This window comes from Elgaria multicarinata, chromosome 15 (genome assembly GCF_023053635.1).
Source record: "Elgaria multicarinata webbii isolate HBS135686 ecotype San Diego chromosome 15, rElgMul1.1.pri, whole genome shotgun sequence".
NCBI classification, from domain to species: Eukaryota; Metazoa; Chordata; class Lepidosauria; order Squamata; family Anguidae; genus Elgaria; species Elgaria multicarinata.
Window position 1 is genome coordinate 15,227,588 of NC_086185.1, and position 27,460 is coordinate 15,255,047.

The 27,460-nt window shown below is 48.7% G+C and overlaps 1 protein-coding gene across 1 annotated transcript in view; it reads right to left on the reverse strand.

Moving 5' to 3' along the window:
- The window catches only part of DRP2 (dystrophin related protein 2), a 57,331-nt gene that overhangs the window by 11,962 nt on the left and 17,909 nt on the right, over nt 1-27,460 (reverse strand). Inside the window, exons 3-18 of the mRNA XM_063141689.1 lie at nt 20,690-20,823; nt 19,508-19,664; nt 18,472-18,592; nt 16,567-16,835; nt 14,449-14,595; nt 13,419-13,497; nt 12,298-12,358; nt 10,980-11,041; nt 10,411-10,485; nt 9,538-9,739; nt 8,096-8,181; nt 6,479-6,636; nt 5,164-5,330; nt 3,586-3,697; nt 1,105-1,241; nt 245-310 (exon numbers count right to left, since the gene is read on the reverse strand). Coding sequence (XP_062997759.1) covers nt 245-310; nt 1,105-1,241; nt 3,586-3,697; nt 5,164-5,330; nt 6,479-6,636; nt 8,096-8,181; nt 9,538-9,739; nt 10,411-10,485; nt 10,980-11,041; nt 12,298-12,358; nt 13,419-13,497; nt 14,449-14,595; nt 16,567-16,835; nt 18,472-18,592; nt 19,508-19,664; nt 20,690-20,823 — 2,033 coding nt within the window. The remainder of the gene's footprint in view (nt 1-244; nt 311-1,104; nt 1,242-3,585; nt 3,698-5,163; nt 5,331-6,478; nt 6,637-8,095; nt 8,182-9,537; nt 9,740-10,410; nt 10,486-10,979; nt 11,042-12,297; nt 12,359-13,418; nt 13,498-14,448; nt 14,596-16,566; nt 16,836-18,471; nt 18,593-19,507; nt 19,665-20,689; nt 20,824-27,460) is intronic.

A 27,460-nucleotide genomic window follows, 5' to 3' on the forward strand; every position in this document is an offset into this window, starting at 1 on the left:
GAACTGAACCTGGGGGCCCTTTGGATGCAAAGCAGGGGGCTCTACCCCCAAATTAAGGACCTTCCCTGAGGTAGTTGGAGCGGTGGACGTAATCTTCTGCCTCTCTGCTGCAGAGGCTGCTGTGATAAACCCGCTTAATTATCTATCCCCCCATATCTGTTGTACTGGCTTTGACACCTCTTTCCCCACACACCCCGACATCTGTTGCCCGATCCCTCTCTCCTATAGGGCCGCCAAACAGTACCTGCTGGCGAAGTGTTCGATCCGAGAATGGGTGTCGGCGTGGGGTAACATCGGAGAGGAAGCTGGCCTGGAAGAGAGGCAAAGAAATCAGGGAGGATTCAGGGCTAAAATTCCCGGCGGCTGCCCTGGAGGGATCTATAAATTATCACATCCAAGCATCGCAAGGAGACCTGCTGGATTTGGGAAGGGAGGGAGCGTCTGCTGCGCCAGACTCCCCGAACCTGGTTCCCCGGTTTGAAGCTCAACTCCCATCATCCCCCATCAGCTGGCCGAGGCCAATGGTCAGGAATCCTGGAAGTTGTGCTCCAAAACATCTGGAGAGCATCAGGTTGGCTCTTGGTGGCCGATTATTGGTCCATCTAGTCTAGTCTTGCCTTCTTCAGAGGTGGGGAACCTCGGGCCAGATGCAGCCCTCTGGGGTTCCCCAAAATAGGGCTTTTCTCCCCCCTGCTGGCTGACCCTTTCTTAACTGAAGATGCCCAGAATTGAATCAGATCTTCTGCATGCAAAGCTTGTGCGCTACCACATCCCCGCAAATCCCTCTTCTAATCCATGTGGCAACTTCATGGAACACTGGATCTTCTTTGGATGTTGCTTCTTTCTCCAGCAGATGAAGCTTATGGAAATCAGCTTGAGAACTTTTATCCCTGGTTGGAAAAGGGCCAGGTATTCCTCCAACTGTGACCTGCTCCGGGATAGCGGCCACCGCTGATAGAAAACCCTGCTGTTTCCCAGAATCCTCTGCGGGGCCGAAGTTTGGTTCTTAGCCCGCTTCATCTTCCCGCATAGCAGGGTACAGTGAAGAAGTTCAGTTCAAGAAAAAGGGGGGTGTTCATGGACATCGATGGACCCACCACTTACGTTTCAATGAAGTCTGCCTCCAGTACAGATTGGACTGGCAGGTAGCCCCTCTGGGGATGTTTGCTGAAATACTGCTTTGTCCGGAACTTGTTTTTCAGGGTGGTGGCAAAATCCCTCATGTTCTCGCTGGAGGTGGTCTGCAGAAAGACAGAGAAGAAACGAAAGTTCTCTGTAAGAAGAGCCCTGCTGGAGGTACGTCCGGAATTACATCCGGCCTAGCATACTGATTCTGATGGAGGACAGTCAGATGCTTCCAGAAAAACCATAACCAGGACAGAAACACAATAGTATTGCCTCCAGCAGCAGGTATTCAGCGATGTACTGTTCCTGGACATGGAAGGGCTATTTAGCTATCATGAGGAACAGCCATTGGGAGACCTATCTTCTATGAAGTTGTCCAGTGGTACAGTGGTAAAGTTTTGAGTGCAGGAGCTCATGAAGATTGTGTTTATTCACATGCACGCACACACACACACACACACACACACACACACACACACAGGGCTCTTCATACAACGCGCTAGTTCACACTCAAATGGTTGAGTGTGGGTTGTTTGTTGAACCATGGGTTAGTGTGTTGTCTGAACCCAGAACATTTTCTACAGGGTGGCTTCTAATCGTGCAGTGTGGCTTGTTCATCACTCTGAACAAACCAACAACAAACCACGGGTTCTCAAGGAGGCTTGTTCGAGAGAAATAAGCCACACCGAATGGTTAACAAGCCACCCTGTGGAAAATGTCCTGGGTTCGGACAACACGCTAACCCTCGGTTCAGTAACGACCCACGCTCAACCACTGAGTGTGGGTTAGCGTGTTGTGTGAACCCAGTCACTAACTCTTTCTCCATGCGCAAGGATGGGGCATTTTAACCTTTCCTTCCCTGCCCGCTGAGACGGGATTGCTATGGGGCTGGGAGTGAAAGCCTCTCTCACCCACCCTCCATCAATCACCTCTGCAAACCCTGTTTCCCCAGTGATCTTGGCAGCACCGGGATGGCTAGGGGGTGGGAGAGGCTTTGACCCCCCCCGCCCCTAGCCATCTCAATCAAAATTGCTTGGGGCTGGGGAGGTTAAAGGCTCTCCCATCCCTCGGGGATCCTCTCCAAGATTGATATTCCCTGGCTGCATCCAGATCGCTGGGCACGGGGAGATGAAAGCCTCTTCCCTGGTCCCCAGAAGTTCTGTTCAGTTTGGCTGTGCTGGGAGACGAGCAGCGCAAGGTGAAGCTCTTTAGAGCAGAACAACTGGGTTGGGTACCCTGGTGACAATATATATATATATTGTACATCTGCCCGTTTTAACTACACTGAAAAATTAAATAATGTTAATTGTAACATTATTTAATTTTTCTGTGTAGTTAAAGATGTACAATTTATTTATTTATTTATTTATTTATTACATTTTTATACCACCCAATAGCCGAAGCTCTCTGGGCGGTTCACAAAAATTAAAACCATCATAAAACAACCAGCTGGTTAAAAACACAAATACAAAATACAGTATAAAAAGCACAACCAGGATAAAACCACGCAGCAAAATTGATATAAGGTTAAAATACAGAGTTAAAACAGTAAAATTTAAATTAAGTGTTAAAATACTGAGTGAATAAAAAGGTCTTCAGCTGGCGACGAAAGGAGTACAGTGTAGGCGCCAGGTGGACCTCTCTGGGGAGCTCATTCCACAGCGGAGAAAGCCCTCCTCCTAGTAGCCACCTGCCTCACTTCCTTCGGCAGGGGCTCACGGAGAAGGGCCCCTGAAGATGATCTTAAGGTCCGGGCAGGTACATATGGGAGGAGGCGTTCCTTCAAATAACCTGGCCCCAAACCGTTTAGGGCTTTAAATGTCAATACCAGCACTTTGAATCGGGCCCGGACCTGGACTGGCAGCCAATGAAGCTGGAAAAGGACTGGCGTAATGTGATCTCGCCGGCCAGTCTCTGTTAGTAAACGGGCTGCCCTGTTTTGTACCAGCTGAAGCTTCCGGACCGTTTTCAAAGGCAGCCCCACATATAACGCATTGCAGTAATCCAAACGAGAGGTTATCAGAGCATGGATAACTGTAGCTAGGCTATCACTGTCCAGATAAGGGCGCAGTTGGTATATCAGCCTAAGCTGATAAAAGGTGCTCTTTGCCACTGAGTTCACCTGTGCCTCAAGTGACAGTTCTGGATCCAAGAGCACCCCCAAACTACGGACCCGATCCTTTAGGGAGAGTGCAACCCCGTCCAGGACAGGGCAAACATCACCTCGACAATATCTATTGAGCATAAAAATCAATATTATGCCAAATGCGTTTCGACCTCTGGTCTTCTTCAGTGGTCAAATGGACACGTACAACGAGCCACAGATGGTGGACAGCTGCCCACCCCCGGCCTAAGTGATGGTCCTCAGGCCAGCCTGCTAAAGCAGCTCAGGGCAGTGTCCCTGGGCCTCCCCCACTGTCCGCAAGCGTTTCTTCTCGGGCAACCCCTCGCCTTTCCTACCGGCGTGTAGTACTCCATGATGGGGTAGTGCAGCTTGTTCCCTTTGCTGGCTCGCCCTGTCAGAAAGCAGGTCTGGCAGATGTCCACGTTGAACTGCTTCAGGCTGCGGTATCTGGAACAACAAAGGGCAGGCAGGAAGGGCTCAGACCATCAGCGGAATCAACGTGAGAGCAGCAGAAGAGCCCGTCTAGTCCAGCACTCTGTTCGCAGCTGTCGACCAGGAACCTACAAGCAGGGCACGGTGAAACAGCATCCTTCCGTCCGTGTCCCCTGGTGTACCTGGGCTTACTGCCTCTGACACTGGCGGTAGCACATAGCCATCAGGACTATTTATTTATTTATTTTATTTATTTAATTACATTTATATACCGCCCCACAGCCGAAGCTCTCTGGGCGGTTTACAACATTTAAAAATAGTAAACATTAAAAGTATACAATTTAAAAAACAACAACACACACACACACACATAAAAAACAGTATAAAAACAACAGTATCCATTTAAAAACAACAATTGTGGGGTCCATTAAAAACAAACTTAACGTTGTTAAATGCTGTTAAAATGCTGTTAAAAATGCCTGGGAGAAGAGAAAACTCTTGACCTGGCGCCGAAAAGATAACAATGTTGGCGCCAGGCGAGCCTCATCGGGGAGATCATTCCACAGTCGGGGGGCCACCACTGAAAAGGCCCTCTCCCTTGTTGCCATCCTCCGAGCTTCCCTTGGAGTAGGCACTCGGAGGAGGACTAGTTGCCATTGATAGACTTCTCCTCCGGGATCACGCTTTTTGCTGGATTGCACCAATTCAAGACGTAGGTCAGGTTTGCATGTTTGAATGCTCCCCCCACTAAAGCAGGGCGGGGGACGGGCACGGGGGAAAGAAAACAACCTTCACACAGAAAGCAGGCATGTTGGCCTGAAGTGTTCCAGGATAGCTTTCTCCCCGGCACACTAGTTTTCTAGGTGCAGGGATCTCCTGTTCCAGGAGAGGATTCAATGGTGCATCTCTAGAGTCAACTCCTACAACTTGATTCTGCCTCTTGTATAAACTGGTTCTTATGTCGGAAGGGACCCTAGCTCAGTCATGCTGGGAGTTGTAGGACTGTGTTTGCGTGTGTAAACATGCAAAGGATTGCATGGTTGGCTGGGGAATGCTGGGAAATAAATAAATAAATAAATAAATGAATGTGGCCCCTTCTTTGAAATGGAATTAAACAGTTGGGCATGCAAGGGTTAATGTCCCTGAAATAGAGTATTCTGGAGTGAACCTAAGAACATAAGAAGAGCCTTGTTGGATCAGATCAAAGGTCCGTCTAGCCCGGCGTTCTGTTCACACAGTGGCCAACCAGCTGTCAACTAGGGATCCACAAGCAGGACGTGGGTGAAACAGCACCCTCCTGCCCATGTTCCCCAGAAGCTGGTGTAGATAGAAATAGTCTCAGTTCTTGAACAGAGCCAGCCGTCCCAGCAGCGGTGTGACGGTCGGACACCTGCCCTCCTTTTATCAAGGTTGGTACCCCTGGAATTGTTTCGTTTCCAGCTGCCGCCTAGCAGAAGCGTCCCCTGGAGCAACCTCCATACCTGAAGCCTTTGATGGGGCACTGCCGGCAAACGGAGCACTTGGTCTGGTGTTTCACTTGCTCGGCAATGGTCACTCGGTGCAGGACTGCTAGCCACACCATGGACTGCGGCTCCAGGTTAGCCCACTCCAAGAACTGGGCAGACTCAACGGCCGGTTTTCCATTTCCCTATAGAGAAAGAGACGGGAGGAAGGAACCGGTCACTACCTCTGGCACACGTCCTCTTCTTTCGAAGCTAGGACTTCCTCCGACTGGTTTCCCTGGCTTGAGAATGATTGAATTTGATCAAAATGATTTAACAAATTGAAATAGTTTCATGTCGAAAAGGATTTACGTATTTATTACTGACATTTTTAAAAAAACACGCCTTTCAGTCAAATCCTGAAGGCGATTTATATAAACGGAAAACGTACAGCAAAACAGTTAAAATTACAAATACCAATGAAATATATATTAAAAATCCCTGAGAATCGACCCTTCCCAGCTGCATGCAACCCCCCCTCCCCGTCGAAAATTGCCCCTTGCATGGCAATTAAGCTAAGAAAAAGACTTCCATTGGCAGCAATGGACACTCAGGGCTCTGGGGAATAGATCATCCGGGAGCCTGGGAAATAGGTCTGGGAGCTTGGCAAATAGATTGGGGGCCAGGACCCCATGAACCCAGGCATGGTAATGTCCCTAGGCCAGGCACAATATAGGTGGGGTCACATCCATTCCTTTCCTTGATCTTGGCTGGCTGATGGTTGCATAGGAAGGACCCCTGCAATAGACTCCACCCATCCAGCCTGGAGAAGAGAAGATTGAGGGGAGACATGATAGCACTCTTCAAATACTTAAAAGGTTGTCACACAGAGGAGGGCCAGGATCTCTTCTCGATCCTCCCAGAGTGTAGGACACAGAATAACGGGCTCAAGTTAAAGGAAGCCACATTCCAGCTGGACATCAGGAAAAACTTCCTGACTGTTAGAGCAGTGCGACGGTGGAATCAGTTACCTAGGGAGGTTGTGGGCTCTCCCACACTAGAGGCCTTCAAGAGGCAGCTGGACAAGCATCTGTCGGGGATGCTTTAGGGTGGATTCCTGCATTGAGCAGGGGGTTGGACTAGATGGCCTTGTAGGGCCCTTCCAACTCTGCTATTCTATGATTCTATGTGGCAACAGGCCTTTAGACGTCACTGCAGCTGAACAGGATGGAGCCCAAGCTGTATGAACCTTAGGAACAATGTGGTTCCGTTGGCACCTTCTACAACTTCTCCTTCCTAAAGCATCTTTCTTGGAAGGTCCGCGTGGGTCAAGCGCGCCGTCCGTGTCACTTACGAAGCGGAAGCAGCTGCGGACGCTGGGCTCCACGTTGCTTCCGCCAAAGGCTGCCACTTCCCCAAGCTGCCGCGGGACCTGGATGGCCTCGTGGAGCAGGACGCCGAGGTGGCGCTGGTCACAGAGCCCGCCGGAGTTGGCCACCTGGCTGAAGAGGTCTAAAGGAAAGAGCATGAAGGGTGGAGAGAGAGAGAGAGGGACAAATCACAGCTTTCCCCAGGGCAGTCAAAACACTTGGAAACACGAACATCTCTGGGAAAAGAGAGAAGGCATTATTCTTAACTAGGGTGACCATATTTGGGAAACCAAAAAAGAGGACACCTAGTGTGTGTGTGTGTGGGGAAGCAGCTTTCTGAGTCCTGCAGAAAGTACGTTATTCCCCCGCCACCTTAAAGAACCCGATTGGAGTGGAGGAGGGGAAAGGATTTCATTCTGCACCACCACCATCCACTCCAATTGGGGCCTTTTCTATAATGTCCACGAATGACCCACTTTCCTCTTTAAGACCTCAATTGGAGCTCGGGGTGGGGGAATGCTGTGCCTCAAGAAAGCATGTCATTCCCTCCTGCCATGCTAATGGCAGCCTTAAAGGGGAAGGTGTGTCATTCCAGGACATTATTGAAAATTATAGAAAATCCCCCCCTGACACCATGGAAAGAACAAAAACCAGGACAAATCCGGGGAAATCCTGACAGTTGGTCACCCTATCTTAACCATTACGACGCATTTAAGACTAGGGTAATAGATTCCCATTCTCGTGGGAATTTTAGTTGGGTGGGAAGGCGGTGGAATCTCTTACAGATTTCTGGGCCAAAAGAGGCATGACTTTAAATCGGTGTGTAGCAGTTACATATTTTGTTCATTTTTTATTCTAGAGTAGATGCATCTGGATCTTTCTAAGGTCCCATTCCAAATTCATCACCAAAAAAGAGGGCATAGATTTGAAGAATATATGAATGTGCTCATTTATATATGCAGATGCAAACTGAAAAATAACGGCTGCCGTTTAAATAGGAAGACAAGACGTCACAGTGTAATGGTGAAGGCTGATCAGGTGACTGGAGTTCGCCTTTTGTACATTCTACTATCCAGTCGATATTGAGCCAGTGTGGTGTAGTGGCTAAAGTGTTGGACTGGGAGTTGGGAGATCCGGGTTCTAGTCCCCACTCGGCCATGGAAGCTCACTGGGTGACTTTGGGCCAGTCACAGACTTTCAGCCCAACCTACCTCACAGGGTTGTTGTAGTGAGGATAAAATGGAGAGGAGGAAGAGGGTTATGTATGCCGCCTTGGGTTCCTTGAAGGAAGAAAGGCAGGATATAAATGCAATAAATAGATGAATAATCCTCAGTGGACAACTTTGAGACCTCTGTTGTTCTTCCTTTCTTAGGGTCCTTTATTTGTAAACTAGATGTGGGATGGACAACCCTTCAAGCAGAGGACGCCTTCCAATAGAGGACACCTTCTAGAGGACAGTCCTCTGCAGAAGTAGGGCACACAGTCAGGAGGCATGCAGATTAGCTGGGTCGCAGATGTGGCTTCTCCTCTCTCCACCCGTGCTAAACCCGGAAACCTCCTGTTCTCAGTTCCTTCCACCAACGCCCCAGGCCTGACTCACACTGGAATTTCTCCTTCAGCTCCGTGCCGCACAGACACGCGATGCCCGTCTTGAAGGAGAGCGCCCGCATCTTCCCACTGCGTCCGCTGGAAGGCAAAAAGCGCAGCGTGAAAAATTGACACACACACCCTCCGCCGTTTGGTTTACAAACGCGCCGTCTCGGAACCGGCGTGGAAGGCTCTGTAGTGGTTTCCTCCAAACGTTGCCGGTAGAATGATCCCAGTTGGGCTTTAGAGCAGGCCTGTGCTGCTTGGGATCAGAGCTGAATGCCACCCATGCAGTCATGCATGACGGGATCCAAAAACGTGCCTTTCCTGCCCGCAATTGCAATTGCAACTGCAAGAACAGGGAGGCTGCCATGCACTTGGCAGGCTGCAATGCACAGCTGCTGGGCTGGCCTCCCCTTGGTGTGCCTGCCCGAGAAGAATGGGGATGGATCTATCCCGCGCATCATAGCGATAAGATGCGCATTTATACCTCATAGTGCCCACAATGACATCCGTCGTGGTATTTTGGATAACGCGGAATGAAAAGTGGGAAATTAACGCTACGAAAGCGGTACACAGTGTAAGGGAAAGTAGGTAGACTATGCTGGGTAGAGGCACATGGGTGATGTAGTGTGGGAAGAGGGTTCTTTTAATTAACTTTTATGGCACCATAAATGTCAGGGGCAAAGGGCTGAGGGCAGCACCTGGCGAAGGGAGGGAAGCCTGGTGGAGGCAGGCACCAAGCACCGGACCTTATCTGTCAAGCGGCCTTGAGCGATCGGGCAGGCCAAGGGAGGTGTGAAACCAGACAGAAGAACAAAGCCGAGAAGGGACGGGGAAAGAGCCAGAGAGCGGGTTGTTGGCGGCTGGCAGGAGGAATATAAGATCAAGAGAGGTGCGCTTGGCCCGGCGTAACTTAAGCACGTTAAGTTTTTATTATTTTAGCCTGTCACTGGGTTCTTATGCTACATGCATGCTTTTATGACGTTTTATTAGTGATATTCCCATGTATCAACCCTACCCTTAGTCTAAATAAAAGTCTTATACCTCGCTTTGGTGAGCCTCCGGCGTCTTTGTCCTGGGCCCGTGCTAAATCCGGTGAGAGCTGGCTAAGAACGCTATCTGCCTCATCCTTACACACAGAATGTGTAATGTGCCCCAACATTGCACATCAATACCAATAAAAAAAATGCAGTGTAGATCTAACATGGGTGTTTTCTTTTCAGTGGCTGCTGGAAAGTCTTAACCTGGTGTTTAAATGTATATAATGCAGGAGGTTCTAAAGATGGGGGGGGGGGGCGCACTGCAGAGGATGTCCTGTCCGTGGGACCCACCTGTCACACCATTCTGGGAGACAACACCCAGAGAAAAGACTCCAAAGATTGTCTTAGCAATCAGGCGGGAACGTTTGGAACATACACTGGAACGTATTGATATGGATGCCTGTAGAGATACCTGTCAAAAACGTTGAGCAGCCAATTCAGGGTCATGTCGACACAGAGAGGGACGTTCACTAGGATGCCCCGTTCCTCCTCCAGCCGCTCGTACAGGGCAGTCAGGCAGTGGATCACCTCCACCACGTCCATCACGTGGTCGCTGGGCTGCAGCTCATGTTCGTTGAAGACCTCCAAGGCTGTTGGAAGGGTCACCATGTCCACTGCGTGGCCAAGAGTCAAAGGAGGCCAAAACCAGAAGCAGAACAACAAACCATGGATTGTCAAGGTGGCTTGTTCGAGAAAAACAAGACACATTGCATTTTTAACAAGCCACCTACAGTTTAGCAAACAACCCACAGTTCAATGACAACCCACACTCAACCACATCTGGGTTAGTGTGTTGTGTGAACCCAGTCAATGCCCACTAGTGAAGGAGAACCCATGCATACAATCTCTAACGCAGAAATATTGTGTGCTTGATGGGGCACATCCGAACTTCCTTTGACATAATGTGTGAAGCAAGCACAGATGCACATAAATCCCAACGTGCCACGTGCCAGGTCTCTGTGACCCTTCCACCCTTCTTTCATGGAAATGGAGTGTACAGGCAGGCATCATTATCAAATAAATACAAGGTGATGTGTTTGTCGGAGTATACTGCTCCTCCCTTCTTCAATCTAGTGCCCTCCAGATCTGTTGGACTACAACTCCCAGCATGCCCCAATCATGCATGGGGCATGCTGGGAATTGTAGTGCAACACATCAGGAAGCCAGCAGGCCGGAAGGCTGATGCACAGAGCATTTCCACTTGAGAGACGGTGCAAATTGGCCCTACTTATTTTTGGATGGAAGAGACACTGTGACGGTGGAGGTAGAAGAGCAGGGGGCTTACGTCTCAAGGCCTTCTGCACACGGCGCAATTTCATGGCTGTGCGATAAGCGGAAAACTTGATGTTGTTCAGGTCGGCTGAGAAAGAGAGAGAGAAGGAGAAATGAAACCACAGAATTGCATCTGGTATAGCAGGGACTGAAAACATGGAGCCTTCAGATGTTGTTGGGACTATTATCCCCATCATCCCTGAGCCTGGGCCATGCTGACCAGGGGTGATGGGAGTTGGAATCTCTCCTTAACGCCAGGGGTGCAGAGCTTCAATCCTGGTGGCCACATGTGTCCCTCCCAGAACGCCAACGTCCAGAGAGACACAGGCTCCCCACCCACCCTGCTATTTAGCCTGGATAACAGATCCGTTGGCAGCACTGCCGTTTGGGCCTTGTCTCCTTGGGGAAGTCTCCCAAGCCCTCTCCCCATTTTGTTTAGACAGGCTCTGGGGCCGCTTTTGATTCCAAAGGCTTTTAATTCTTCTTTTTAACTGTTATGTTGGCTTTTGGGGATTTCTAGGCTGATGTGGGTCAGCTGGTATGTGCAGTAGGAACGTGGAAGGTTACTACAGCTGTTCTTACCTAGGGTTTGGTACAACTCGGTCATCTTGGGATGGTCCCAGCATGTTGTCTGTGCCTGGTGGCTGAAAAGAAAAGAACCAGTAGATAGCCACACACGATGCTATGCTATGCTATATATATTATCTAGTTTCGGCTGATATGCAAGCTGCACCCTTTTCTAGAGTTAGAGGACCTAAAGACGGTAGTGCACGTGCTGGTAACTTCAGGGCTCGACTTCTGCAATGCGCTCTACATAGGGCTACCTTTGTGCCTAGTCCGGAAACTTCAACTAGTTCAAAACATGGCAGCCAGCCTGGTCACCGGAACACCTAGGCGTGACCACATCACACCAGTTTTAAAATCTCTTCACTGGCTGCAAATAAGGCCGGATGTACACTACCGCTTTAAAGCGCTTTATAACAGTTTTGACAATTGTATATGGAGTGTGTCCTGGGCCCCAACAGTTGTCAAAACTGTTATAAAGCGCTTTAAAGCAGTAGTGTAGATCCTGCCTTAGTTTCCGGGTGAAGTATAAAGTGTAGGTTATTACCTTTAAAGCCCTACCTGGTTTGGGACCAGGTTACCTGCAGGATCGCCTTCTCCCATACAATCCGCCCCGCACACTCAGGTCCTCTGGGAAGAATGTACTTCAGTCAGCCAAAATTAGGCTGACAACCATTACCCAGAAGACCTTCTCTTCTGCTGCTCCCAGACTGTGGAGATTCGCCGGCTGAACAGTCTTTCTGAATTTAAAATAGCTATAAAGACTGCTCTCTTCCGGCAGGCCTACCCAGTCGAATTTTAAGATGTATAGCTGTTATTTTAATAATGTATTAGTTTTATATGTTTTTAATCAGTCTTATGTCTTTTATAGTATTATTTGTGTTGATGTTGTTCCCTGCCTCGATCCAGAGGGAGAAGCGGGTAATAAATAAATAAATAATTATATATAGTGCAATTTAAAAGTATAATAAATAAATACACGTATTTTTCAGACCTGTGTATAGATGGAAGTGTGCATATCTCCTTGGGGACTGGGGGAAGGAATGTTCTGGAAAATCCCACAGAAGGTGCAGGCAGGGATGAATGCTCAAATTTGGTGACATGCAGGAAGCAAAGCACACCAGGGGTGCAAGACCAATTCCGAAATAAAAGCAATGCCAAGGGTTTGGAAATGTGGATGTCTTGGAGAGCCTGGACTCCTCTAGTGTCCCATGGGAAATGTGGAAAATCAGACCCATTGTAACAAGGAAAAAGAAGTTGTGGGTAAGATAGATAGATATAGGGCAAAAAGGAATGGGCAGGACGAGGTGGGACGCACGTGCAGCTGGATACTCACTTGATGTAATACGGGACTTTATTGGGAGAAATTGCTCGTTCCCAGGGGACCTGGACTGAGGCTGCAAGGGAAAAAACAGAGAAGAGGTGACGGAAAGACAGTCTGGGGTGTATCTCACATATGATCCCATGGTTGCTATTTACCAGCGACAGGTTCGTTTCTTTCCTGGCCCTAAAAAATTTCTGCCTCTGTTTTGTTCTCAGTTTGGTGGAATTCCTTATTAATGTTTTGCAAGTTGTGAGTAGGAGAACAGAGGTGTTACAAATGAGACACTTTGCAGGGTGGAGTGCAAAGCTACAATGGTCCAGGGGCTGGAACATCTCCCCTGTGAGGGAAGGTTACAACAGCTGGGATTGTTTAGCTTGGGGGAAAAGGAGACGTGATAGAGGTGTGCAAAATCATGCGTGGGTATAGAGAATGTGGCTAGAGAGGTATTTTTCTCCCTCTCTCACCATGCTAGAACCCAATGGGGTCGTCCCATGAAGCTGATTGGTGGGAGATTCAGGACAGATAAAAGGAAGGACGTCTTCACACAGCACATAGTTCAACTATGGAATTCGCTACCACACAATGGCCATCAATTTGGATGGCTTTAAAAGGGGGTTGGATAAATTCCTGGAGGAGAAGGCTATCAATGGCTACTAGCCCTGATGGCTGTGTGCTACCTCCAGTATCAGAGGCAGTAAGCCAATATACACCAGTTGCTGGGGAACATGGGCAGGAGGGTGCTGTTGCACCCGTGTCCTGCTTGTGGGTCCCTAGTCCACAGCTGGTTGGCTACTGTGTGAACAGAGTGCTGGACTAGATGGACCCTTGGTCTGATCCAGGATTCTGAGATGGCAGAATGGATAGTACTGATGCCATTTTTGAAGGGGTAGTGCTGTTAATGTCTCTGCTAGAAAACTAGCCTAGCCCACTCCCTGATAAGCGAGTGTGTTTGTTTTTTACTTGCAGGGAGACATTTTTTATTAAGTGGGAGAATATTCAAAATGGCATCTCCCTTCAAAATGGCACTGTCTTCTCTACGGCATCAGGATTCTATTAGCTCATCCTGCTGCATGTTCAGACAAGGCCCGAAACACATGCAGCAGTCCCTTGAGATGAAACCGTCATTCACATACTTGAGAGGAAATGTTGAGATCCTGGTCCAAAGTCCCGGTGGGCATCTTGAAGGTGCTTCAGCCGGTCATTGATGGAGACCTAGGCGGAGGTTGGAAACATCAGACAAAGTGTGTGTGTGTGGGAGGTTGCGTAGCGTTTCAGCCTATGCAGCATTTCACGGCTGCAGGTGTGAGTGCGATTGTGCAGATACTCAGAACTGGTTACTGCAGTACTGAATCTCCCACCTGAAACTTAAAGGTGAAGCCAGGTGCAATATTTCTACGCCAGTGGGACCAGTTTCAAAGTGTCCTCACCACAGTGCAAACATACCTTTTCCAATCCAGGTTGAGCTCTGGAAAAACCAATGACCCTACAGTACATTTATAGCAAAATCAGCCTTGGTCAGCATCAACTGGCTAGCATTCATGCCGTCGCCAATATAATGCCCAGTCTTTAAAGCAATTTTGCAACTGTTTTTAAAAGATGTCTTTCCTTATTTTTAATTAAGCAGAAGATGAATGGGTAAACAGATAAACAAAGTTTAGGTGTGAAATATGGATGCCATGGGAAGACTCAAGGTTTGACTCGATGCGATATTTTGGCACATCAAGGTTTTATCAGCTATCATAATCTTTTTAGAAATGGAGAATCACAGGGATAGAAGGGAACACACTTCCCAATTTGCTTTTAGGTTTGGGGTTACGGCTGCCTGGGTGGCCAACATATGGACATTCAGATAGCATCCTTTGGCTCCCTTCTGGTTAACATACTCTGCTTTTTCCCCTTGAATTTCATCACTCAACCTCCCCTATCAACTTTTCACTCAGACTCCTGAACTAATCTGATCATTGGCTCTGTTAACCCTATTCCCAAGGTTAGGGCCGGCCGTAGGTTTGAGGGGACCCCTGCAAAGGTTCCACAGGTAGGAGCCCTGTCAGGTTTACCTGCTGGTGAGGCCTGCAACTTTTAACTACGCATGATGCCCCGACGCACCTTCGCTCTGGGCTGCCGCCATCCCTGCCCAAAAATGCCTCGGCGGCCCTTCCTCACCTGCAGCTGCTTCCAGCGGGTGTTGATCTGCTCCAGGGCGCGAGAGTTCTCCATGGACAGGTGCACGTCGGAGATGGCGAGCTGGTGGGCGAGGTCGTTCACGAGCTTCACTCCATCCTTCATGGGGGAGAGCTCCTCTTTGAACAGCTGGGGAGGCGCCCCGCCCCAACGGAAAAGCAGCAGGATGGAAGCAAAAGGAGAGGGAGGGAGAAACCGCTTTATTCCATCACCAACTGGAAAACCAGGCAAAGGGGGACTGACTGAATCCAGCCACTCGTGTTGGAACTGGTGGAAGACGCCAGTCAAAAATCGAGATCTTTTACCACTGATAGCAAGGGTGGGCAAAGCCTGGGTGGGTGGAGGCTGCGTCGGCCACTCTGGAACCCTGGAAGGGTCACACTCCTCTCCCGCCAGACGTGGCCACTGCTGCCGAATTTGCAGCGATTTTCGGGGTGGAAACAAAGTGGGACAGGAGCACATGTCTTGTTACCCAGGAGAACAGGGCTTCTGATGGCCATTGGGTGGAGGGCATCAGGAGCCTTGTTCTGCAGAGAAACAAGGAGAACATGAGAACATCAGAAGTGTCCTGATGCTGGATCAGGCCAAGGGTCCATCTAGTCCAGCACTCTGTTCGCACAGTGGCCAACCAGCCATCGGCCAGGGATGAACAAGCAGGACATGGTGCAAGAGCACCCTCCAGCCCATGTTCCCCAGCAACTGGTGCACACAGGCTTATTGCCTCGAATACTGGAGATAGCACACAACCATCAGGGCTAGTAGCCATTGAGAGTCCTCGCCTCCAGGAATTTATCCAACCCTCTTTTAAAGCCATCAAGAGAAAAGCCATGCTGGATCCGAGCAAGAGTCCATCTAGTCCAGCACTCTGTTCACACAGTGGCCAACCAGCCATCGGCCAGGGACCAACAAAGCAGGACATAGTGCAACAGCATCCTCCCACCCATGTTCCCCGGCAACTGGTGCACCCAGGCTTCCTGCATCGAATACTGGAGGTAGCACATAACCATCAGGGCTAGTAGCCACTGATAGCCTTCTTCTCCAGGAATTGATCTAACCGCCTTTTAAAGCCATCCAAACTGGTGGCCATCACCACATCGTGTGGGAGCATGAAGGAGCCATCCCAGTCCCCTGCCCAGTTTCGCCGTAGAATCGGTGATGCCCTGTTTCCGAATAGAAAAGCGCTTTTGGGCGTCCGCAAAAGGAGCTCAGGCCTGCTGGAAAACAAGGCAGAATCCCTGCAGCGTCAGCGGCAAGGGTGGGGATCAGGGGTGGGGGCCCACGTGGCCCGCCAGCTGCAGGTTGCCCACCCCTCCCCTACCGAAATGAGGCTTTTAAGTCAAATTACACGTGGCATTCATCATGGGTTTGCAACCTCAGACCAGGATCCTGACCTGGGCCCCAATCCAGCCCTTCTGGATTTCCCAGAAGGCCACGCCCCCTACCAAGGCTCCACCTCTTTCCTCCACCCAGCCAATGCTAGTATTTTTGTCATTTTTGGCCATGCTGACCGCTGGAATGTGGCCCTAAGAGCTCCTTGGAAATGGAACTCGACTGTAAGAGATCCTGTACGCATTTTAGACAAATCGTCAGTGGGAGGATCCATAGTGCCCCTCACCTGCTGTGGGTCTGATCTGGATTTGGGGGTCCAATGCCTGCAATTCCATTGCCCAAACATGCCCCCCCCCAAATTTGCATCAAAAGGAATGGATCCAGACCAGGTCCACAGCAGGAGGCATAGGGTTCTAGTTCCCCACCTCCTCTGCTGTGATAGGGCCCCAATCCAGAAACTAAATCCACAGGAGAATTAAGACTGAAAGAAGTTGAGAGCCATGCCACATGCTGGAACATCTCCCTCCTTAGTTTAAATTGCTGTTTAAATATCTACTCGGGGAAGAATTCTACGCAACTCCAAAACTTGCGTGTCATACTGTGACGGGCCCTAAGAGAGCTATTCTTTTACCACCTTTGTGCATTCTGAAACATTGTGTATCCTCGTAGGGTTACAGGATTACGGTGCCGCGATCAGATGCACTAAAGCAATTGCGCCTCCATCCCACCTTCTGGGCTATGTGGTTAAGTCCGGTATGAGGATAAGGCTACCTTGGTGGCCTGGATGTGCTCCGGCAAAGAGTCGATGAAGAGGTCTCCGATCGGTTCCCACGTCTCTCGCACACTTTCGGCTTGGTTGAGGGTGGTGCTGAGCTCCTCCATGGTGCCCTTGATCTCCAGCAGCTGCTCCAGGGTCCTCTCAATGTGGCGGTGCTGGTCCACGCAACGGGCGGTGAGTTTCTCCCAGAGCTCGCTGGCCACCGTCGCCTGTTTCCACACGAAACGGCTGATGTTCTGGATCCGGTGTCTTGGGGAGACATCTAGAAACCAAACGGCAATGAAGGTGAGGACAACTGATCTTGAGGAGGAGGAGGAGGAGGAGGAGGAGGAGGAAGGAGGGACGGTGTTGGGGGAGCCAGAGAAGAGGTGGAGAAGCAAGAGGAGAAAAGTAGGGTGACCAATGTTGGATCCTGGAATGGATCTTGGTTATGTTTTCCATTGATTTGTTAATTGCTGAGGATCTGGAAGAACAGAAGACTCAGCAGAAACTTAAAGGTCAACTCTACACCTGGACATTGAGTGTCATAATTGAATAATTGTTTAACTGATTGTTTTCAATTAAGGGTTGCAAGGAGTTGCATCATTGTACAGGTTGTCTATAAAAGTAAATGTGTTTTCATGTTCACTCTACTTCCATGTCCCTTACCCAACTTGATGTGAGCTGTATTGACTGACCGTTTGTAAGTATTTGTATCTGTACTGCCATAACTAAATTATATATTTATTTTCCAGTAAAAGGTTTATTTTAACCTACATGAATCTTTGTCTTAATTCACGTCTTTGCTGACTTGGCTGAGAACTGCTGCAATCTCTGCTAGTCTCTGGAAGGCCCAGACAGAGACTTAACACAAAAGGTTATGTGCCAGAAACCCAGTCTGTGCCATAACTAATCAGCTTCTAAAGCCATAACTCAACAACCAAATGAAAAGGAGGACAGGGCTCCTGACTCTTTCACAGTTGCATAGAAAAGGGAATTTCATGAGGTGTCACTTGTATATATGGAGAACCTGGTGAGATTCCCTCTTCATCACCACAGTTAAAGCTGCAGGAGCTATACTAGAGTGACCAGATTTAAAAGAGGGACAGCTTTAACTGTTGTGATGAAGAGGGAATTTCACCAGGTTCTCCATATATACAAATGACACCCCCTGAAATTCCCTTTTCTATGCAACTGTTAAAGATACAGGAGCCCTGTCCTCCTTTTCATAGGGTCACCCTAAGAAAAGGCAAGTAGGCATGGGAAGGTAATGAAGGAGGAGGAGGAGGAGGAGGAGAGTGAAGGAGGAAATGAAACTACAATGCCTCTGGGGTGGTCTCACATCAGATTCCCCAGGTCCACCTTCTCTAACCTGGAGCCTCTCTCTCTCCCATGATGGCAGAGACTGATGGGTAAGTGGCCACCCTAAGTAAAACGGGCCCGCATTCGTTTACAACCCTTGTAATGGATTTCAATTGCTACTGAGCCCAAATTGCGCCACCTGTTCTGACATTGGATTCACTACAATGAACTCTCAATTCTTTAAGCATGATTATTCTCTATAAAATGTACTTCTCGATCCTCCCAGAGTGCAGGACATGGAATAAGGGGCTCAAGTTACAGGAAGCCAGATTCTGACTGGACATCAGGAAAAACTTCCTGACTGTTAGAGCAGTATGACAATGGAACCCATGACCTAGGGAGGTTGTGGGCTCTCCCACACTAGAGGCCTTCAAGAGGCAGCTGGACAGTCATCTGTCAGGGATGCTTTAGGGTGGATTCCTGCATTGAGCAGGGGGTTGGACTCGATGGCCTTATAGGCCCCTTCCAACTCTACCGTTCTATGATTCTATGAATGGAAAAAGCTGTCGGAAAATGCAGATCAGGGTGGAAAGGGAGAGATGTGTTCAATGACAAACCTTTGCTGTCAGGATTTGAGTCTTCCACTTCTTCGAATGGGTGCTGAGTCAGGAAGGCTTGAGCCGACTCCAAGACTGAGTAAATGTAGGGCCCCCGGGACTTCACTTCTTCCATGAACGCCTAGGTTGAGGAGAGGGAACCGAGAGAGTTAAAGTGAGCTGCAAAGATGTTGTCTCAGCACGCGACACCCCATGGCTGACTCCAAGGGCCTTTGTGGCTCCCCTAACCCAGAGAAGGTGGGACATACAAACTCAGAATTCTCGTAGGTTACATCTGATCCTTGGATACTCTGTGCAAATTTGAAAATAGTTGCGTTGTTAGGGTGTAGGCCTGGCTACCTTCTGGAGACAGGCCTGTGACACATTGAATTCACATGCACCACTGTACACAGAATGAGCTAGTAACACGGGGTGGGTGGGTAAAATGAGTTGCCCAAGCTCTGTCCCAGGAGAGACCTTTCGTTCTTTTGTGAAAAGGAAAAGATGAGCAAATGGCTGAAAAGCCATCCATTAGATGATGATGATGATGATTCAATGCAAATCCCACTCATCACTGGGATAAAAGGCAGGCGGGTGCCTGGAAGCAGGGCCTTATCTATGGTGGGTCCCCAGATCATGGGACGTGATTTTATTTTAGTTAGTTTCAATTTGTGTATTCCAGCATGAGGGCCTATTAAGGGTCAGGGCCTTCTCTATAGTTGCACATAGATTCTGGAATTCCCTCCCAGAGTTTGCCAAAACTAGGCCTCTAGAAGCAATATTCCCAAACAGGCAGGCTCAAAATCAGCCTAAGACATTTTGCTGTCCAGCTCCAAGGGACAATAACCCCAGGCTAGTCGAGTGCTTTTGGCTCCTGAGGCAGAAAATCCTCCACAGAAAGTCCCACAAGCACCTCTTCCTAGCAGTAAATACACAATAATAATAAATTAATAACTAACATTTCGCTGCCCTTTCACGACACCACAAATCAACCACCTGAGATGGCCGCCGCACCCTGCCTCATGGTAGGGCCGGCCCTGGTAGGAACAGCACATACCGCATGCCTCTCCTTCTCCTGCTGCACCAGGAGGACGTCCCCACGGAGTGGCAGCTGGGCGGAGAGCTCCTCATCTTTCTGACTGAGCCAGTCTATGATCTCCTGCAAGGGAATCTGCAATTTGCCGCTGTGGTCCGAGAAGGCCTCCAGACGAGCCCTAGAGGAAAGAAAGGGGGGGGCAAGGAAGGACAGAAAGGAAACTGAGACCATGGAGACAGGAGGGAAGTTACCAAAGGGTAGAAAATAAAAGCAGTAATAAAGCACGGCTGGGCTGCCTATGCATTTGCAAACTCCAAGCACGTTTTGCATTCTAAACTGTGGGTAGCACAAGCAAAGGTTTGCTGAGATGCCTCAGCTGAGGCAATGGCTGGGTTCACACATAACGCTAACCCATGGTAGGGTTTGTTGAATTCTGGGTTGCCATGTTGTATAAACACAGCTGCATTAACAAACCATGGTTTTGTTTGGTTGTGAACTCCGGTTGTTTAAACCATGGGTTTTCTTTATGGGTGAACCCAGAACTGTGGATTGTTCAAGGGTTGTTTTTGCCAGACTAGAAAGGCAGAGGCAAGAGTGGTAAAAATCAGCTGCACTATATGTCAGTACTACAGTGCCTCAAAGGCATTTGGGGTATAGGGAGGGAGCGAGTGAAGGAGGGAAGCAAGCAGCCCAGGATTGAGAAAACAAACCATGGCTTGTTTGATCATTTGTCAGACAAACCATGGGAAGGGCAACAAGCCATAGATTAAATAAGCCATGGCTTAGTGTTATGTGCGAACCAATAAGGTTCATGGTGACCAGGTGCCAAGGAGGACAAAGCGTCTGTAATTTTAATAACTATCCAGAAAGGACAAACTGGAAGGGACTGGGAGAACCAAGCTGGGGACTGAGGCACGAGGTTCCAAGCACCTTACCACCTGCACCACCAAGCAGGCTAAAGGTTTTATGCTTCGTTCGGGTGCAGCATCAGCTTAGCTGGACCAGGTGACGTGAGGAGCCAATGAGGGCCTGAGGGCCTAAAATTCTCCTTCTGCAGGGAACTAGCAAGAGATGGGAGCTTCTGCATTTGGGGTGCACCACAGCGAGTGGCATTTCTACGTCTGCTTTAGCATCTGTCAGACTGGGCTCCGCGCCCCTGATGAAAAACAAGGCACTTTGCCCTGCATCCCGTAAGTATCTCACCGAAGATTGTGTGACTTCTTTTTAATCTCATTCCAGCAAAGATTCATCTCCAGAGGCATCTGGAGCCCAACGGCGCTGTTTGGAGGCTTTTGGTTCACACAGGACGGTGCAGCGCCATCTTGGGCCGTTTTAACCTAAGCATAAACAGAGGAAGTGGAACGGTGAAAGGGAAGAAGCATCGGCCGATTGCTACAAGACAATGGCTGAATTCGCATGACATGACAACCTACCATGAGGTACGCAGTGTGGGTTGTCATTGGAACAACCCACAATGAGTGAGCCCAACAGATGGACAGGCTTACTGTGGGTTGTTCTCCGCTCCTTTCCCTTTGGTTCTCCGGCCTGTATCCCAGGGGACTACTCCCAATGCCTGTCCCTGCTCCAATCGTCACATTCGGAGCTTGTGTGTGTGTGTGTGCGCACATGCGTGCCCTGGGATTTGCACAAAACAGGGCTGCAGGAATGTGCACAAATATCTCTGTAATTTTTTGGGTTGTGTGGCAATTGCAGCTGTCAAACTATATATAGCCTTGGCTTGTCTATGCCCTTGTATGTTTCAGCTATCCAAGGCAATGAAGTGTACTAAGAAACATACAAGGTAATTGATAAGTCGAGGTCACTTATAGGCTACAGCGTTTGACAGCTGACAGTTCGGGGGGAAATGGAAAAGGAGAACCGTATCGTCCCCTTAGCAAAGTTATCCTGAAGTTTTCCAGTGTAGGGTTTACCCTTGGGGATCCCCCTTCCTTTCCACCTCTCCCCAAGTCTCCCCCAAATGGTTCTAAGAGTGACCCCACCTCTGGAGCTTCCCTTTACTGTAAATGTTGCTGCGTCGTGCGAACCCAATCAATGGATTAAAGTTATCGTCATGACTCAAGTGCTTGCACGAGAGGTTCCTTTCCTTCCCTTCATGTTTCCCCTATTTTCCATGGGGAGACTAGGCAGGAGGAGATTTATGGGAAGTGTATTTAAAACCCATTATTAAATAATGGGTGTCACCCGATCCAAGATATTTTAGTTGATTAATCATCTGAGTTTTAGTTGATTAATCTATTACTTTTGCATATGTATCTCCTTATGCAGAAAACCAAGATTTCTGATGAACAAGTAACATTTTATTTTAAGGCAATTTGTTCTAAAAAATAAGGTGCAATCCTATGCATGTTTAGACAGAAAAAAAGTTCTACATCTTCCCAAATTGCTGGCTGGAGAATGCAGGGAGTTGTAGGATTTTTGTTGTTGGTCTAAACATGCATAGAATTGCACCTTCAGCAATTTCTTAACACCCAAAAATGAAATATTGGGCTGTGTCATTAGCTGGCACTCTACAAACCGAATTTTGAACAAGGCAAATCTTGTCTGTCTGTCTCCGCACATTCAATTACTAACTCTCCAGGGCAGTTAAGATTTTAAAAGCAGTATATTAAAGGAGGAGGAGAATGTGGCTGTTGTCACATGGACTAGCATAGTGGACAGAGTTGATGACGGAAGAAGAGGCTCCTTTTAGCAGCTGTGGAACCACAGCCCAGTGGCACAGTGTATGCTTTGCATGCAGAAGGATCCTGGTTCAATCCCCTCCCATCTCCAGTTACAAAGATCTGGTAGGAAGTGATCAGAGAGACCCCGGGGGAACTGCTGCCAGAGTAGATGGACACATAACGGGCAGCTTTCTATGTATACGAGAAGGGCAGGGCGCCAAAGCAAATGTTACGCCACTAGAGGGCAGCGTTTGGCTGGGCTAATCCCTCCAGCATGGACTGCTATTTTGCTGCTGTTCTGGCTCATGCACTTTTTATCAGCCTTAAGAGGCCTTGCTTTAGTTTTCACTAAAATCTCGGCGGTTCACCCATGGCCTCTCAATTTTTCATAGCAAGAGTGCACAGTCTTAAACTCTTAATACTTAAGAACATAAGAAGCGTCATGCTGGATCAGACCAAGGGTCCATCTAGTCCAGCACTCTGCTCACACAGTGGTCAAACAGCCATCGGCCGGGGATGAACAAGCAGGACATGGTGCAACAGCACCCTCCCACCCATGTTCCCCAGCAACTGGGGCACACAGGCTTAGTGCCTCGAATACAGGAGATAGCACACAACCATCAGGGCTAGTAGCCATTGATATGTAAAGCAGTAGAGAAATGAGTACACGCCGCCCGGTGTGTGGGGGGGGGAGCAGGGAAAACATGCCCTAACATGAAGGAGCTCGTTTGCATATAGTGTTGTGCATGCAACAGTCTCTTTTGCAGCGCACCCCAGTTCCTGGTTTGGGCCTGCTGAATCAGCTCTCTTTTGCAGCGCACCCCAGTTCCTGATGCTGCCACCTACCATCCACCTTATTGCATGCCTGGAGGATCCCTATTCATTCACTGTCTCCTGGGCTTGTGAATAAGGCTAAAGGACACAGGCTTCCATCAGCCTACCTAGACCTTGGGAGGGAAATGTGTTAATCAAAAGGTTGTCTCCCATGTTCTATTTCTGTTGCTTGTTGTCAAACTGAATAAATACCAGTACTTATACCTCAGGTGTGTGGGTGAGGTTGCTACTCAGACATCTCTAAATTGGTGTCCCAGGTTTCCTGGGTGGGGGCTTGAGCCTGAGCTAACCTTAAGGGAAAAACAAACAACCCCTAGACATAGAACCCGGCCCTGGGTACCGACCCAAGGGTTACAGATAGCCTTTGCCTCCAGGAATTTATCCAACCGCCCTTTAAAGCCATCCAAATTGGTGGCCATCACTACATCTTGTGGTAGTGAGTTCCATAATTTAACTATGTGCTGTGTAAAGAAGTCCTTCCTTTTATTTGTCCTTCAGCCATAGCTCATTTTGTGTTCAGTGATCCTGACCATTAAGGAGTTTGTATGGCTCAGACCCACCTAGTCGTTCTTTGCAGAAATCCCCACAACCAGCAGACTCCAGGTGCAAGAAAGCCTGCCCCTTCAGAGTTCCCCAGAAGCCCATTCCCCCGCTCCCCCTTTCTCCCCCCTGGTTCCGTTTCCCCCCAATTACCTATTCTTTGGTGGTTTCTCAGCTGTTGTGCAGTTTTCCATTATTCTAAATGGTTAAACAGGCGGTAAGATTTTTAAATTAAAAATCGGTGGGGGTTGGTGAAGTCAGTGTCAGTGGGGAGATGAATCTGGTCCGGGTTTCAGCCAGAACCTGTCAGAACTCTAAAGGAGCTATCTAAAGTTCAAAGTACCTTGGAGAACTCCTTTAGAGTTTTGATTGAAACCCGAAGCGGATTCACTACCTCCCTGACATCGGAGTCGCCGGCCTCCACTGGCTAAAATATGCTGGTATTTTGGCCCCACCCACCTTCAGCCCCGCCCACTAGTGGAATGCGGCCTCCTAAATGGAACGCAGGCCCCGTCCTAGATGCTTAACTGACAGACCATGTTCCTCAGCCCACCTCCACATTTCCCCTTGACTGCATCCTCACGGCAGGAAAATAAAACACGACGAATTTCTGCCGGTCACTGCAGATATGAAAGTCCAGAGTCCCCTTCTAGGGGGGAAAGAAGTTGACAAGCGAAGCATCGAACGCTGAGGCAAAGGAAGTAATGGAATGTACAATACCTCTGACATTTAACGAAGGAGAACAAGGGCATTTGTTTTATTTTAAGAGAACGAGGAGTTTGCGTAGTGATAGGAAACACCAAAGGAGTGAATCACTTTCATAAGATCCGGTGGCATGACTCTTCCCGCAAGGAATTATTAAAATACTTAACCCTAGAACATACGAGTCCTTAATCTCCCCCCAAATGCAGGCTTTCTAAATTAGATGTTTTTAAAACATATACATTATATTTTGGATTGCAGCCCAAGTTTTCTGTGGAGCTGGCAGTTGAATAAATTCCCGATGGAGAAATACACTGAGTAGGGCTTAATTTAAATTATCATGGCACCTTATTGGCCTTGTCTGTTCTCCATAGTTTCTGCAGCCCCCCTCTTTTGTTTTTACACGAAAACACAACCCTCCTCGTCCCCCAAGATTTCACGCTACGTGGATTTGCTCAAAAGTAGGCCACAACAATGAATGGATATTTTAGGCTGGGGGAATTTCACAATGAGCCCATCACGGCATTTGCTACCTGGCTTGCGTTTCTCAAATGCAGATCACGCAAAATCACTGCCGGCTACCCTCGAACTGGATCAATATAGAGCCAGCCTTGCGACATGAACAATAATGAACAACATTTCCTTGTTCCAGCATTGTGGGTTGATGGCACCTAGATCACTGCAGGTTCATGTGTGTGCTACGATTTCCATTGCGTGTTTTCAAAAGAGCCGGGGATCCCAAGCTCACTTGGAACAGAGAGAGAGAGAGGGTATGTCCCCTGAGCGGAACAACAACACCACTTAAAAAAAAATACAAAAAAGGCTTGAGAGCAAACTACCTCTGAGCATGTACCGAGTGCCTTGCATTTTAGATGGCGGCAGCTTTTTTTTTTCCTCAGGAAGAAACATTAACAATCTCAGATATGCAGATGACACCACTTTGATGGCTGAAAGCGAGGAGGAGCTGAGGAGCCTTATGACAAAGGTGAAAGAAGAAAGTGCAAAAGCTGGGTTGCAGTTAAACCTAAAAAACCCCAAGATTATGGTAACCAGCTTGATTGATAACTGGCAAATAGAGGGAGAAAACGTGGAGGCAGTGACAGACTTTGTATTTCTGGGCGCAAAGTTTACTGCAGATGCTGACTGCAGCCAGGAAATCAGAAGACGTTTACTTCTTGGGAGGAGAGCAATGACAAATCTTGACAAAATAGTTAAGAGCAGAGACACCACACTGACAACAAAGGTCCGCATAGTTAAAGCAATGGTATTCCCCGTAGTAACCTATGGCTGCGAGACCTGGACCATAAGGAAAGCTGAGCGGAGGAAGATAGATGCTTTTGAACTGTGGTGTTGGAGGAAAATTCTGAGAGTGCCTTGGACTGCAAGAAGATCAAACCAGTCCGTACTCCAGGAAATAAAGCCAGACTGCTCACTTGAGGGAATGGGATTAAAGGCAAAACTGAAGTACTTTGGCCACCTAATGAGAAGACAGGATACCCTGGAGAAGAGGCTGATGCTAGGGAAAGTGGAAGGCAAAAGGAAGAGGGGCCGACCAAGGGCAAGATGGATGGATGATATTCTGGAGGTGACAGACTTGACCTTGGGGGAGCTGGGGGTGGTGACAGCCGACAGAAAGCTCTGGCGTGGGCTGGTCCATGAAGTCACGAAGGGTCGGAAACGACTGAACGAATAAACAACAACAATTTTTTTTAAAAAGGACATCCCCTCCAATTACACACATACACCTTTTCAAATATCTCTTTTTGAAAAAGCAAACAATTAAGCCGCTACGCTACTGAGTAGAAAGCTACATTCCCATTTTTCAACTCACTTCATTCCTAGCACCATCAGATATAAAATGGGGTTTGCTTTGAATGCCGTCATCACCTGCCACTATCAAGGCGGGGATTTGGGGGCCCTGGATATTGGCCCTGAAGTCCAGCCCTGCTAGCTACACCACTGGTGCTTAGTCACGCAGCTACACAGAGCGATGGCCCTGCTCAATCCAGGGTGCCTTCCTAGGGTCCTATCAGTGGAGGCTGGTGGCTCCGACATCAGTGGGGTGAGAAATCCGCTCCGGATTTCAGTCGGAACCGGGCAGAACTCTAAAGGAGATATGCAAAGCGAGAAGTCTGGATCTTGTGAAGCACCTTGGACAGCTCCTTTAGAGTTCTGACCGGATCCAACTGAAACCCGGAGTGGATTGCTCGCCCCACTGACGCCGGAGCCACCAGCCTCCGCTGGTTCTTATAACCCTGGTTTGATCCAACCACCAGCTTGAGCATTTTTTTTTACATAGGCACATCTTCCACTTGTTGCAAACCGAGGCTGACATTTTCGCTCCAGAAATCCCCCACTGTGATTTTATTTGCGTGGGCCATTAGCCTCCCCTGCTCAGTAATTAGCAACGAGTTCTCCCAAAGCCACGAAACGCTGACTGCTTTCCATTAGCAGCCATCAAGTCCCCCTCCAAGGGCATCAGGAGCGGCAGACCCCAGCATCTAATGGATGCCCCACCACCACGCCAGAGGGAAAATAGGAGAGAACAAAGAACCCTCCGCCACAATGCTGCATGATCTGAGGAAAGTGGGAGGAGGAGGAGGAGGAGGAGGAGGGTTCTGCCAGAGCAGAGCAGGAATACATTTGGGGCAGGGGAAGGAAAAGCAGAAACGCTCCAAGAAACTCTCCAGACATAGATTTGCTTGCTAAAACAACAAGGGCATATTTTCCTTTTGTATTTCTTTTCTTTACTACATTTCCAATTAAGAGGCTCAGGAGTTTTGAGAGAGAGAGAGAGAGAGAGAGAGAGAGAGAGAGAGAGAGAGAGAAACGGAGTATAAAACATTGCATTTGGCAAATTCATTCTTAGTCTTTGTGTAGGGTGACCAGATGACCTGGAAAACCCCGGAGACCTCTGGAAAAACAGGGATCTCCGGGGCAACCGGGACTGGGCCCCAATTTACCAGGGAAAGGCCTGGCCTCCATTCCCGCCTGTCGCCTCACGTTGCTCCGAGGCTTTGCTCGGCCGTTGCAATGGCGCCAGCCAAACAACTTTGTGTGGGCATAAACGTTTTCACCAAGGAACTTTCCGACCGGCCATCCCCAACCTGGTGCCCTCCAGATGTGTTGGGCTGGGGCATGCTGGGAGTTGTGGTCCACCGCATTGGCAGGGCCCCAGGGAAGAGAAAGCTGACTTTATAGCCTTTTCACGCCAAAT